Source organism: Rattus norvegicus, chromosome 5 (assembly GCF_021556685.1).
Source record: "Rattus norvegicus strain SHRSP/BbbUtx chromosome 5, alternate assembly SHRSP_T2T, whole genome shotgun sequence".
NCBI classification, from domain to species: Eukaryota; Metazoa; Chordata; class Mammalia; order Rodentia; family Muridae; genus Rattus; species Rattus norvegicus.
Window position 1 is genome coordinate 147,996,714 of NC_141538.1, and position 13,641 is coordinate 148,010,354.

The 13,641-nt window shown below is 46.5% G+C and overlaps 1 protein-coding gene across 5 annotated transcripts in view; it reads right to left on the bottom strand.

Annotated features, from left to right (window-relative positions):
* Positions 1-2,892: 2,892 nt before the first annotated feature.
* Positions 2,893-13,641, bottom strand: part of Kpna6 (karyopherin subunit alpha 6) — a 33,057-nt gene continuing 22,308 nt past the window's right edge. For 3 of the 5 annotated variants that reach the window (NM_001443946.1, NM_001443947.1, NM_001015029.3), the window contains 8 exon segments: positions 2,893-7,049; positions 8,032-8,210; positions 9,485-9,612; positions 10,061-10,186; positions 12,115-12,193; positions 12,494-12,657; positions 12,900-12,999; positions 13,389-13,477. In NM_001443946.1, coding sequence (NP_001430875.1) covers positions 6,862-7,049; positions 8,032-8,210; positions 9,485-9,612; positions 10,061-10,186; positions 12,115-12,193; positions 12,494-12,657; positions 12,900-12,999; positions 13,389-13,477 — 1,053 coding nt within the window. In that variant the 3' untranslated portion in view covers positions 2,893-6,861. 5 annotated transcript variants of the gene reach the window in all.

A 13,641-nucleotide genomic window follows, 5' to 3' on the forward strand; every position in this document is an offset into this window, starting at 1 on the left:
GCCCTTAAACTTTGGCAGTCTGGATTTTTTTTCATACACTCCCTTATGAACATGTATGACTATTTTAGGATCTCTGAGGACTTGCGAGTGGAAGAGAGAAAGAAGGGTAAACTGTGAATTAGGAGATATTTATCTCACGCCCAAACCACTAATTTGTTATGTGCCTAGTATCCCTCCCCTCTCCATTCCAGTAGAAGGTTTATAATAATCCAAACAATGTGTTCTTCCCTCGTATGTAATAGCTTGGTCCTCATAATTACTCAGAGAAAGAACATTATACTCAGAGATCTGGGATATATAGGGCAGTACGGAAAAGGCTAATTAAAAGAAAAAAGTATGTACTATTGTTTGTTAGAGACAATGTCTCATGTGTGGCTTTGGCAGGCCCCGAATTCCCTAGGTGTATCAAATTGGCCTTGAATTCAAGAGTTCTGCCTGTCTTTGTCTCTCCAAGACTGGGACTAATGGCACGGGCCACCATGCCCAGGTAAAGGGTAAATAATCTATGGCTCCATCCATCAATACTGTGTGCTTATTGCGGATTCAAACCTGGAAGCCTGACACCACCCATCCTTTTCTTAATCTTCTCCCCAGTGCCCCATTCCATTCCACCCAGCCCAGTCAGGGTTTCTCCGTGTAGCCCTGGCTGTTAGTCTTTGACTATGCTGGCTTCTACCTCAGATCCAACTAAAACCCATCTTAACCATTCTCCGCCATCACAGGCTTTGAGACCAAGTATGCCCCGCCTTCTGACATCACCAGCTTGGATCCTCAGGAGGGGATTGTAGCAAGGAGGTTTGGCTTTAGGCGGATTGGTAAACTCCCACTCAGCCCTGCCCCACTTTCTGCAAAGTACCACGTGCTCCTACATGGGCTAATGCTTTAGAAAGTTAGATTTTGTCTTTGTTCATTAGGATTTTCGATGCTTAGATCATTCAAAAACAAACACAATTGTGATTTCAATTATTTACTTGTTTGGAGTTTGCTATGTTTGATAAGGTCTTGCTTTCTAGTGCTGCCTGACTTGGAACTCTCTATATAGATCAAGCTGTCCTAGAAACTCACAAAGTTCTGCCTGCTATGCTCCCTGAGTGCTAGGATTAGCACCACACCTAGAGACAAAGCATTTTAAGTCCCTGCTCAAGGTCACTTTAAGAGCCTACATTTTATACTAGTTCTCTTAGGTCTGGCTAGGCTTCTGTTATAACATTAGCCATGAAGTGTTGAAATTACTGTTGGCTAAATGCTGCAGTCTCAGAGGCTTGACTCAGGCTGTGGGGTAGAGCATGTTGCAAACTGTGCTAATTGGACTTTGTTTTAGGGTCCTTAAATGGTGTCCATTTTTCTGTAATAGGTCTGTCAAACGGACTCAGAATAGTGTTGTCTGTTCAGATGTAAATTCGAAAGGCAATATTGTATAATAAACTCAGTGGCAGAGCACTTACCCAGAGTGATCAAAGCTCAAAGCATTAAAAAATTTACATTTACAGAGGGAATTGTATCTCAAAAAGGTTTGGATTAAAGGTATCTGGAAACCAATGCCCTGCTTGCTTCCCAATAAACATATTGGAAATCTCTAAAGAGGTAGCATCTACATCAGGTCTTCACAAAATTCCATACAAAGAGGATACTCTGAAATAGTGGTTCTAAACCTTCTCATTGCTGCAATCCTTTAATATAGTTTCTCATATCGTGACCTCCAACCATAAAATTATTTCCATTGCTACTTCATAACTATAATTTTTGCTACTGTTTTGAATCATAATAAAAATACCTGTTTTCTGATGGTCTTGGGCAAGCCCTGTAAACAACACCTAGGTTACAAAAAAGGCAGGTTGCATCAGGGTGAGACTGTAACCCCAGCACTGGACAGAGTTGAGTTTTGCCTCTAAAAGGCTCACTGCCTCTGGCCTCCAAATGCAAGTACACGAACGTTGGCTGTTAGGTTGCCCAACTGGCCTTTAAACTCCTAGTCTCAAGCAGTTCTGCTTCAACCCCAGCTGGGAAATAAGACACACCCTCTCCTCGAGCACCTTGATTTAACTGTCATTCCCACTGCTAGGTACACATAATTTGTTCCTCCCTCCACCCCCTTTATGGCAAGGTCTATACAGCTCTGACTGTCCAGGGACTATGTAGACCAGGCAGACCTTGAACTCAGAGATCTGACTTTGCCTCCTGTGTGCTGATTAAAACCCCACCTGTTGCTTCGAGGCTCCCCTCCCTTGAATTAAGAACTCCTGAAGCCTAAGTTGGTCTTGAACTCACTAGGCAGCCAATAATCTTGAGCTCCTGGCCTTCCTGGCTCTGCCTCCCCCAGCACACGTTACCACGTTGGCCAAAACTCAAGTTTCACACAGCCAAACCTTAAGTGTTTGACAGCAGCACTGCCGCTGGCTTCAACACTGAGTAGATGACTGTGACTGGGTGGTTTTCTTTACGGGAGTGCTGGATCTCAACGTCTCAGCAAAAGTTGATGTGAGAATGCTTGTTGGTGACTGGTTGTGATCCAGTGCTTTATGATTTCCTAGAGTTTTGGTAATTAATCAAGGAGAAACTTTAAACTACATATAAAATTACATTTAATTAACATTTAGTTTACATTTAAACTTTTTACTACATATAAAGAAATGACTAACCCCCAATAGAGTGTACAACTGTCACCCTACTGAAATGCTAATGCCTTGATCTGCTGAGACACCCACTTTGTTTTTCAGATAGGGTTTCATATAGACAGGCTGATCTTGAACTTCTGAACCCTCTTCCTCTACAAGTCTGGCTTATGTGATACCTAGGGCTTCAGGAATGCTACCAAGTTCTCTACCATCTTTCGCCCAGGTCTCATGTTTACTTCTCAGTCCGGAGTCATTCCAAACCAAAGAAGACAATTCAGAACTTTGCAACAGGTTTTTATTTTTGCTTGTATCTATTACAGTGTTTGAAACCTAAAGAAATACATTTTCTCTTCAAATTTGGATGGTATATAAATATCATTTGTCTGGACTGAGCACACTCAGTGCCATGGTCTCTTGGCCTCTTTCTGCTCTGAGATCAAGCTTGGTTTGTCTACCCAGGGGCCCTGAGAACATGAAAAAATAGAGTTTACAGTTCTTAGAAAAATAAAAGCAAATGAATTTGGAAAGCAAAACCTGTGAGGATTCGAATCATCTTCCTAGGGTTCTTACCTGGAAACCCAGGCTGTCTGTGGGCGACGTTCCACATGCTGGTCACTGAGGCCTCAGGCCCACTTCATTATGTAATAGGTCAAAAGAAGATTCCCCAAAAAGCTGGCTAACAAAGCCAATGCCCACGTGCAGCTTCTGAGGGTTCATGGTGGGAACCCCTGACAGGTTTCCAGGCAGTCTCAGTCTTCCTTCACAGCTCCCTGCACATGCTATATTGTTTCTCTGAACTGAAACCTTAAAATCAGTGCCACAGGAGCGCAGGGCCAATGGGCGTCACCAGCATGTGCTAGTGTGAGCATCAGAAGTCAGGCTGGCCTAGAAGCAGGGAGGTAAGCCCGGGCCCTTGAAAACATATCACGAGAGCATTTGCCCTCTGGGAATTGGGCTCCCCAGTTTCTGGCTGCTTTTCTCACAGCCAGCTTTGGTCCTGCACATAGTTCAGGCTTCAAACAAGATGCTCTCTCAAAAGGAAAGTAAGTTTCATTCAGATTTGTTTGGAGTTGACCTTAGATTCTTCCCTTGCCATACATGTCTTATTCTGGGGTGGGACTGGAGGACAGACTGGGAGATTGAATCAGCTATGAAGGCCTTTGGCCAAAGAGCAGCTAGTATCCACCACATGGATCCTGAGGGGGGCAAATTCTCAGTTTGTTGGCTTAACAACAGAATACAAAAGGTAAAACAGAAAAAAAAAAAAAAAAAAAAACAACTGGATGAGGTTGATCTAGAATGTGCCAGAAGTCGTCCCTTACTACCTCTCTCAGGAAGCGCCACGGCTCAGACTCGCCTGTGGTTCGGAGCACCTGGCCTGGCACACTTCCCCAATCTTCGAGGGAAGCTTGCCACCATCCTAGCTCGCTCCTGGGTCTGCAGGGACCTGGAGAAACTCTTTCTTGCCTTTGAGAAGTTAGAATCTAAGCCTGAAGAATACCCAAGAGGATGGATACCAAAAATGAGTGAGCCTGGAAGAGAACAGCTGAGGTCTGAACAGAAAGAACAGAGGCCTCCAGGACATGTAGAGCTGTGAGAGTGAGCAGCTAGGTTTGCAGGCAGACAGTAGTAGAAACACACTTCCTCCATGTGGGAAGTGTGTCTTTTTATTGGCTTGGTTTTAGAGAAAGAAACGCCATGCAGAAGAACCTTTTCCTCTCCCTCAGCTAAATACAACAGCAGCTTCAGGACATGGGCTCCTGGGGATGATTCCCAGGTGCAGAGGGAAGCAGCAGGAGATACAAGATCCCAGGTAAAGGTCTCCAAAAACAGGCTATCAATACCTGTGCCCCAGAAGCACTCATGTCCACAGACCCAAGTAAGCATGGTGCCAGGCAGGGTGGAACTCATATGGTTACAACAAAAGGCTGCAACCAACATCATGGGCTGTAGTCACGGGGAGAGCTGGAAACTGAAGCCAGTCTGTGCCAGGAGCAGACTGTCAGTCAGTAAAGATGATCTGTGTGTGTGTAACACCTAGGGCAGCCTCTTCCATGGGAAGCCAGAGATACTGGAGAAAGGGCAAAGGAAAGCAAGAGCAGGCCATTTGTATCTCATGCTAAGAATCTGGCTCCAGAGCCAGGGTCCTAACTGTCACTTGAGATGTTCAGTGTCTACTCTTCAGATAAGGGCGATGATGGCGTCATAGAGGACTTTTCTTTGAACAAGGAGCAGTTTCAGCCAGGTGAAAAAAGGCCCAGTTCCTTGCCTTCCCAGAAGGCACTCGCCAATGTCCAATGTTAGTTGCACTTTTCAGTATCAAGTGCCAGCCCCAAACTAGTTTTCTTAGAGGGCTCTGGAGCAGGAATGCAGAACTAAAGGAGAGATGGTGGATGGCAAGGCTGAGGCCAGCAGCAAGAACCTGAACTTTGGATCTGCAAATGCAGGGCACAGAGAGATAGATCTGTGGGAACAGGACTACGAACAATGCTTTTCTAGAGAAAGAAAGAAGTAAGGGGATGTGGGAGTCACCACAGCGGGGCACTGTGCTGCCACCTCTGCAGGTGCTCACAACACACCCCCTCCCAGCTCAGAGCTCCCGTCTTAGTGTACTGTGTAACCCCTTAAGACACAGGCCAGCAGCCTCTGAGGCACTGAACTGCCTTTACCCAGAGAGAGGGTGGTGGTGGTGGTGGGGCATCTGTATAACAAGAGGAAATGCAAGCCAGGTACAAGGATCCTCAGAAGGGAGATGCTGACAGGGTTCTCTGGTACAGAGGCAGCGGTGTCAGGACTTACTGTGGGTAACGGTGCTGACGCTGAGTTAGAGAAGGCAGGCTGCTTTCTGCTTGGGAGCAAGGAACAAAGCAGCTGACTTCAATGGGCCTTGAGGCCCTCCCAGTTCCCTTCAGGTTTGGACAATCAGACCCAGTGATTTACTTCATAAAGGTTCCAGGAGTAAGAGTTGGTCCCAAGTGGTGGCCCAGAATATAAGAGAAAATAAGGACCGAGTTCAGTCCTCTGAGCAGAAAGTTCTATGTCTCTTTCTGGTCCTCCTCACAGTATCCCACTCACATCCAGTTTGTCCTTCTAAGACCAATGAAGACTGACCTACTTAAAAATACAGACTATTAAAAAAAATACAGAAGTTTTTGACATTCTCTCCTTTGGAAGTAAAATATACATGATCCAACTATGGCAGAAGGAAGAAGAAAGGCCAAAGGCAGGGATTCATGACTATCCCAATACACGACACTAACTCCAACCTCCTCTGCAACTTATGGGTCATCAGAGCAGGACTTTCTCCTCAGGAGAAGGAAGGACCACAGCCCCCCATCTCAAGCTCAGGAGAAAACACAGCCACCTCAGAGGTTCATTCAACTCTGAGGTGAATTTTCAAGTAAACAAATGAAGTTGGGTCGCACCATTCGGGAGGTGGGTAGGAAACAGGGTCAGGAGCTACACAGGAGAAGCCCTGTCTAAAGGCCGGCGCTCCTCCCTTCCACTCCACTGGTATACTTGCTCCAGGAGAGCGAGGGAGATCCTCCCAGACTAAAGAGGTCTTAGGCATCAGGTCAGAGCAGGGAGGGCCTTTGTCTCACAGGGCCTCCCTATTAGCCTCTATTTCCAGACAATGCTGGCAGCTGGATCCTCAAATCCAGCTTTTTGGGAAGAACAACCTTAATACAAGAAAAATGTGCAAAAGAAAAAATTAAATAATCCAAGCATACAAGATTAATATTCGGTCAGAGCAAGAACACTTTGTTTTGGACTTCTCCCCTCCCCTCCCACCTCCCACCTCTGGAATATTCCATCTGCTCAAGTACCCAAGAGTTACACACGTCAGGGCAGAGGACTGGGATGGATGAAGAAAGATAACTGGGAAGGAAGTCACCACTAAAGAAAATAAAAGAAAAAAATTTAAAGGTGCAAATTGATTACCTCAGTCCTCCTTTGTCTACCCCTGGGCTCCTGGGTTAAAGACATGTGTGCAGCCAAAATAAAGTGTAAGGAAGATAGACCCGCACGTCCCCTTCTTGTCACAAACCCACTGTGAGCCTCTGATGGTTCTGTCTGTCCCGAGGGCACTCCCTCCTCCAGGGAAGGGGTGAGCAGGTCACGAACACAGTGTCCAGGGCAGCAGGTGTGCGGGGCTGGTGGGGCCTGTTCTCCTGCCCACCAGAAGGCTGCTCCTCTGCTGGCTGCTGGTGCATGCCGTGCCCTGCCCCCTCCCCGGAGGCGGACATTATAGCTGGAAGCCCTCCATGGGGGCCTCGGGCTGCTGGAAGATGAACTGCTGCTGAGTCTCGTCCACCTGAGGGGCCAGGCTGCTGTCGTCATCCTCTACACCAAAGTAGTGCTCGATGAGGTCAAAGGCCTTCTGGTAGATCTCCTGGTTCTCATGGCTCTGGAGAAACTCAATCTTATCCAAGCCTACGTAAGAAGAAAACAGGCATGTACTTTTCCGTTCTCGAAGTACTCGTTCCCAAACAAAAGCAGTGGGAACACCAGCCCTTGACTTGTGTAAAGTGCTTGCCTTGAATACATGAGAACACAAGGCTGAGCATGGTGACAAGCATGACCCTGGCAGAGAAGGGGATACGGTTGGGACAAACATGCTGGGATTTGTTTACTGGTTGTCCTGTTAGCCAGGCTTACTCCGTGGACCCTCAGGTGAACAGCTCTTGAGGAACGATACTTCAGGTTGACCTCTGGTCTATATACACATGCACAATACGATTGATTAGAGGCTCTAGACTGAATTCTGCTGTAAGCGAACTCTGAGAAAATCACGATTTGCCTCTTCTGAGACAGGCTGGTTAAGGCATCCGGTATTCCTACAGGACAGAGCGTTGCAGTGCATGCTTTCCAGCTCCTGGGAGCACACTTGGCGCTGCTCCTTCTTGCTTACGCTGTATCTACTTTTGAGGAAGGTGGCACCTATGAGAACAGCACTGACCAGGGCTCCTCAGAAGGAGAGGGGATGGTGGGACAAGGAAGCTTGGTAGGGACAGTAATTCCTTCTATCTGCCCAGCTACTCCCAGGGAGAGGTCTGAAAGCCTGTGCTCAGGAGCATGGCTAGAGCAGAGCTCAGCACAGTTTTAGAAGCACAGACTGAGGGCTGCTGGAATGGCTGGGCAGGTAAAGGTGATTGTGCCAAATGTGACAACCTGAGTTCAATCCTAGGGATCCACATGTGAAGAGAGAGAAATGATTCCTTCAGGGTGTCCTCTGACCTTCATCCATGTGCCATATCATGTATGCCCACATTCATACATGCACAGATAACAAATGAATGGATTAAAAAAAAAAAAAAAAAAAACAAGAAACCACAGACATGAGTTTATAAAACGTTGGATGTGCTCCAGTATCTCCTCACTAACAGACGTATGTGAGGTCAGGGAGAGAACCTACCATAGGCTTCCTCGATGAGGCCACAGTAGGGATTGACCCCTGAGCCACTGCGCTTGCCCTCTTGCTCTCCGAGCCGCAGAATGTTCTCTAGTCCATTGAGGGCCACTTGTACAATTTTTGAATCCATTACAGTCAGCAAGTCACACAGGGGCTTAATGCAGCCCAGTGATACCAAGTACCTGGGGACCAGAGAGGACATATGCCCCACATTAATGCAGAACACAGAAATTGCACCAGGTGCTCTGACCTGTGGGTCTCCCTCATGCACACCGATACTCCCAACAAAGCAGTCTTCCCGAGTGTGGATAGCCACCTAGCCTTTTTATCCTCAGCCCTCTCTGTCACTGATCTATTACCTAATGAACAGAGCCCTATTGTCACCTTGGCTACAATGTTATCACCAAGGTTGCTCAGGTTCCTTATTCCCCTGAGTACAGCTTCTGTGGTATGTTAGTACAGATTGTCTGCAATCTGGCCCCTACCTCTTTTTAGCTCTAGTCAGAATATTCCATTCTGAGGGTATTCAATTGTGGTCAAATTTGAGAAGATCTCCAGATTTCTGATTGATATATATATATATATATATATATATATATATATATATATATATGATCTAAAGTCCTTCTATATAATGCTATAATCCTCCTTTCTACCCCCAGCACCCTTTTAAACATGACTTTTTTTTTTTTCTTTTTTTTGGAGCTGGGGACTGAACCCAGGGCCTTGCGCTTGCTAGGCAAGTGCTCTACCACTGAGCTAAATCCCCAACCCCTAAACATGACTTCTTTATGTAGCCCTGGCTCACCTGGGATACACTACATAGACCGGCTGACTTCGAATTCAAAGATCTGACGTCTATCTCTGCCTCAGACTTAGGTTGTACAGCATCATGTGCACCTTATAGTTTCCTTTTAATGTTTTAACTCAATGGCTCTTCCTTTCTCCTGAGACGTTAATGTGGACAGGTTAGTAGGTTGTAATTAGGGGAAAGACAAATCTAGCGCTCATGGTTCTCATGTTCAGATGACAAACACTACAGTAAAGGAGCAAAGGTGCAAACCGAGGCTGAGGCATGTCCTTGCAACCCCAGCCCGAGAGGCAAGAGGGCCACAATCTCAAGGAGAGCTCAGCATACACAGAGAGCCCTAATCTCAACAAAACTAAACAAACAAACACCCCAAGACTTAGCTGGGTATAGATGTGTGTGCACATAATCCCAGCACTTGGGAGATTGAGGTAGGCTAGGTTAGCTTGTCTCAAGACTCTGTCTCAAGTAAAACAACCACAGAAAACAACCTGGCAATCTAGTCCAGAGTCCAGGATCACTAGCAGCTCACTAGTTAACCTTAGACAGTTAGACTGGGGCAGGCTCCCACCAGAAGACACTTGAGTCATGTGAATACCACGAACAGGAGAGCTCAGATGATTTAGGCTCTAAGGAAAGGAGTCAGACCTGATTTGCTCAGGGGTTCCTCCTGAGGTTGCATTGGTGATGGCCCAGGCTGCTTCTTTCCTCGTACGGAACTCTGCTTTCTGAAGGATTTCGATCAATACAGGGAAGATATTTGCATCTATGACAGCCTGAAACAGAGGTGAGGAAGGAGGACAGAAGCAGACAGTTTAAAAAGCAGAAGGATCAGGCATGGTGACATATGCTTCTGTAATTACCAATACTTGGAAGGTGGAGGCAGAAAGACCATGAAGTCAAGGTCATTTGAGGCTAGCCTGGGCTACATAAGACATTGTCTCAGAGGAAGAGATGAAGAGCAAACCAGAATCAAACCTCAGGCTTTTTTCCATTAACCCACCTGCAAACACTTTCTTCTTACTAGAGAAGGGACACGGTGTGGGGCACCTAGCTGCCACTGTAACCGACTGGTTATGCTGCCCCAATTGTTTTGGTGGTCTTGGGCACTGAATCCAGGTGACTCAATTAGGCCAACTCCTACTAGGGAGCTACACGGCTTGCAGATTTTCCTTGGCTCCCGTTACAAAGGGAAACAAATGCTTCTTCTGGAAGCAAGTCTACCTGTATTTGAGCCCTGTTGCCAGCAGTGATGTTTGAAATGGTCCAGCAAGCTTCCTTCCGGATTGATTCCTTAGAGCTGCTCAGCAGGTGGAGGAGGCAAGGGAGGGCTGAACAGTTAAGAATGACCTAAAACACAACAGCATACGAAATGTATCAAAATTCAATATTTAGTCAATCCAATTAAGAATAGATATGCATTAAGACACCATCGACAGTGCAAAGCCAACCTGCGGAATATTAGAAAATACTTGTAAAATAAGTATTGATTGATCCAGAGTATATGAAGTTATTTATTTATTTTTTTTTTTGGTTCTTTTTTTCGGAGCTGGGGATCGAACCCAGGGCCTTGCGCTTCCTAGGCAAGCGCTCTACCACTGAGCTAAATCCCCAACCCCAAAGAATAACTTTTAAAAAAATAACTTCATGGGGTTGGGGATTTAGCTCAGTGGTAGAGCGCTTGCCTAGCAAGCGCAAGGCCCTGGGTTCGGTCCCCAGCTCCGAAAAAAAGAAAAAGAAAAAAAAAAGTTATTCTTTAAAAAGACTTTATGAGTACACTGAAGCTGTCTTCAGACACATCAGAAGAGGGCATCAGATCCCGTTACAGGTGGTTGTGAGCCACCATGTGGTTGCTGGGAATTGAACTCAGGACCTTCAGAAGAGCAGTCAGAGCTGATCCATCCATAACAACTGAGCCATCTCTCCAGCCCCATGAAGAACTCTACCCTAAGCAATCAAACTAAAATGAACAAAGGGCTTGAAAAGACATTTCTCCAAAAAGAGATACATGGATGATCTATTAGCAATGTAATAGGCTCATGATCACTTATTGATAGAGAAACAGAAGTCAAACCAGGAGACAGCACGTTACAGTCATTGGGATGGCTGACACAGACATAACAGAAGTGCGATGTCTTGGAGAGGGAGAAGCTGGAGCATGGAAGAACAGCACTGGTAGAGACAGGAGACGACACGGCTGCTAACCTTACAGATTAGCATAAATCACCATGTTATCCAATCTCTTTTGCATACATGTGACCAAAAAAAAGGGAAGCAGAGACTGCACACCAGGGCGCACAGCAGCATCATTCACAACAGCTAGGGAGCAGAAACAACATACACGCTTACAAGACGATGAAGGCTTTAAAACAGAATGCACAGACACTAGAACACCATTCAGCCTTACTAAAGAATTCAAATTCAACACACAAAGATGTGAAGGACTAATATGTTGTGACTTCACTTACAAGGAAGTGTCTATAGCAATCAGTGGAATAAAGCCACACATAACCGGCCAGAGGAGGGAGAGCACACACTAACTCATGGGGACACCTGCTGAGGACGGCAGGCAGGAAGTCAGCGGGTTCTAACTTTGGAACAGGGAGCCATGCAGTGCCCTTGGCTGTGGGTCATTCCAGCTTTATCTTACATCTCCATGTCCACGTGTGTGCAGGGCCACACTGCTTACTCTTCTGAGACAGGACCTTGTACCGCACAGGCGGGTCTCAAAGTCCTGGGCTGCTGCTTCCTTCCTACGTCAGCCTCCCCAGCAGTTGCACCCCCACCCTGCTACTGGTTTGAAGGAATTATTTTTCGTATTTTTGTTTTTTTGAGATAGGGTTTCATGCAACTGAAGATGGCCCTGGACTAGCTGAGCCTTCTGCCTCTCACTCATAATTGCTAGGATTACAGCCCAAAGGTTAGCATGAGTTCAACATGAGGTGATGAGCACAGACACTGAAGCTGAGTATTGGTGATCCCACAGCTTCCAGTGTCTCAAAAGGACCACGGCCCAGCCTTCATTTCCTTACACTATTCCAGTAAGTCAGCCATTCCATTTAGCTTTCTTTGCATAAGCAACAACTGGATGATTTGTTTCTAACTGTTCAAAAGAAGGAATCGTGATAATATAGAAACTGCAAGTGCTAAAACCACTTAAAGCCATGCTTTCTCTGTTAGACCATGTAGTTACATAGGAAGACCTTTTCCCACAAGCAGCTCTCTTATGTTCTCCCACGGCTGACCTGAGTTAAGATCCCATCCCTCTTCTTCCTCACCTGGGTCTGGATATCATCCCCGGTGACAATATTACCCACAGCTCTCAAGGCAGGAGACGCCACTTTGTAATCGTTGTGCCTACAGAGGAAGAACAGCGATCAGTGGAAAGGCAGCGCATCCCGTTCAGCCCTGCTGAAAACCAACACTGGCTGTATGCATGCCTTCAGCTGCAGACCTTTGGTGGGTCAGCAATCTGCTGATGGTAGCTTTTCTGCTTTGTTCTGTGAGACAGTCTTTATACTGCAGCCCACCCTATCCTTGAATTTGGTATTCTCCTGTCTCAGTCTCCCAAGTGCTGGGATTACAGTCCCACCACCATGCCTCACTTTGGTTAGAGCTCTTTGACCTTGGAAACCCTCTTGAATTGAAACCACTCACATCAGAAGCTCTACCAATCTCCGGCAGACTCCAGAGTCTATGACTGCCTGGATCTTCTCATTGGGGCCATCAGACAGGTAAGAGAGGGCCCAGCAAGCATCTGCCAGCAAGTCTGAGTCGCTGCTGAAGAGTAGGCGAGACAATACAGGCAAACAAGGAGAGACCTGTTGGAAGCAGAGTAAGGAGGACTGCATCAGCTCTGTCACTAAGCCTATCATGGCTCCCCCTTCCCAACATGGAATTCTACACCCTGGGAATGTCACCAAACCTGTAGGACCACCTTTTCACTTTCCTACCCTGGTACAAAAAATAGCCCTCTACACTGACAACTGCCTTTTACTTGCACATGAGTTGAGACTCTCATGGGTCTGCCCAAAACTTAAAAGAAATCCTAGTTAGCTCTCACCTTTGCGAACTCTGGAGGAGGGTTCTTCCCTCGGCAGAGGTTTGACAGGGCCCAGACTGCATTCCGTGTCATCGTCAGTCGTGTGGACTTAGTAAGGAGTCTGTAAACAGTGAAGCCATAATCTGAGCACTGATGGCCTAAAGCAGGGCTCTTAGCATCAAACCCTAGAGGATAACCCAGACCCCTGACTATTGTGTTCAGTCCTGGCTGGTCTGAAACTTGCTATGTAGCCTGGGCTGGCTTCCCAAGGGCTAGGATTATCTGTGCAACTCTGGTCATCCTTAAACTCATTCTGTAGACCAAGGTGGCCTTGAACTCAGAAATCTGACTGCCTCTGCCTCCTGAGTGCTGGGACTACGGTGTGTGCCACCACTGCCTGACCTAGGGCTTTATTATCTTAAGGGATTAAGTAAACCCCCCCCCAAAATGTACCGCCACTTAAGCCACCTACAGACCCCACCCCCGGATGCTAATGCTATTGATACTCACGTTAACAGAGGATTAAGGATGGAACAATTCAAGACATAGTCTCTGCAGACTGAACTGTCTCCAGCTATGTTTCCAAGAGCCCAGACTGCCTGGAAAGGAGTGAAAGGACTGTCATGAGAGCCTGGTGGCTTCTGTGACTACTTATAATCAATGCTACAAAGTGGTCCATCAGGTTGAGGACAGTGTTAGGGCCCGACCCACTGAAGTGCTCTCCCTAGCTTCTAGGGTCTAGAATTATCCTTACTGAGCACGT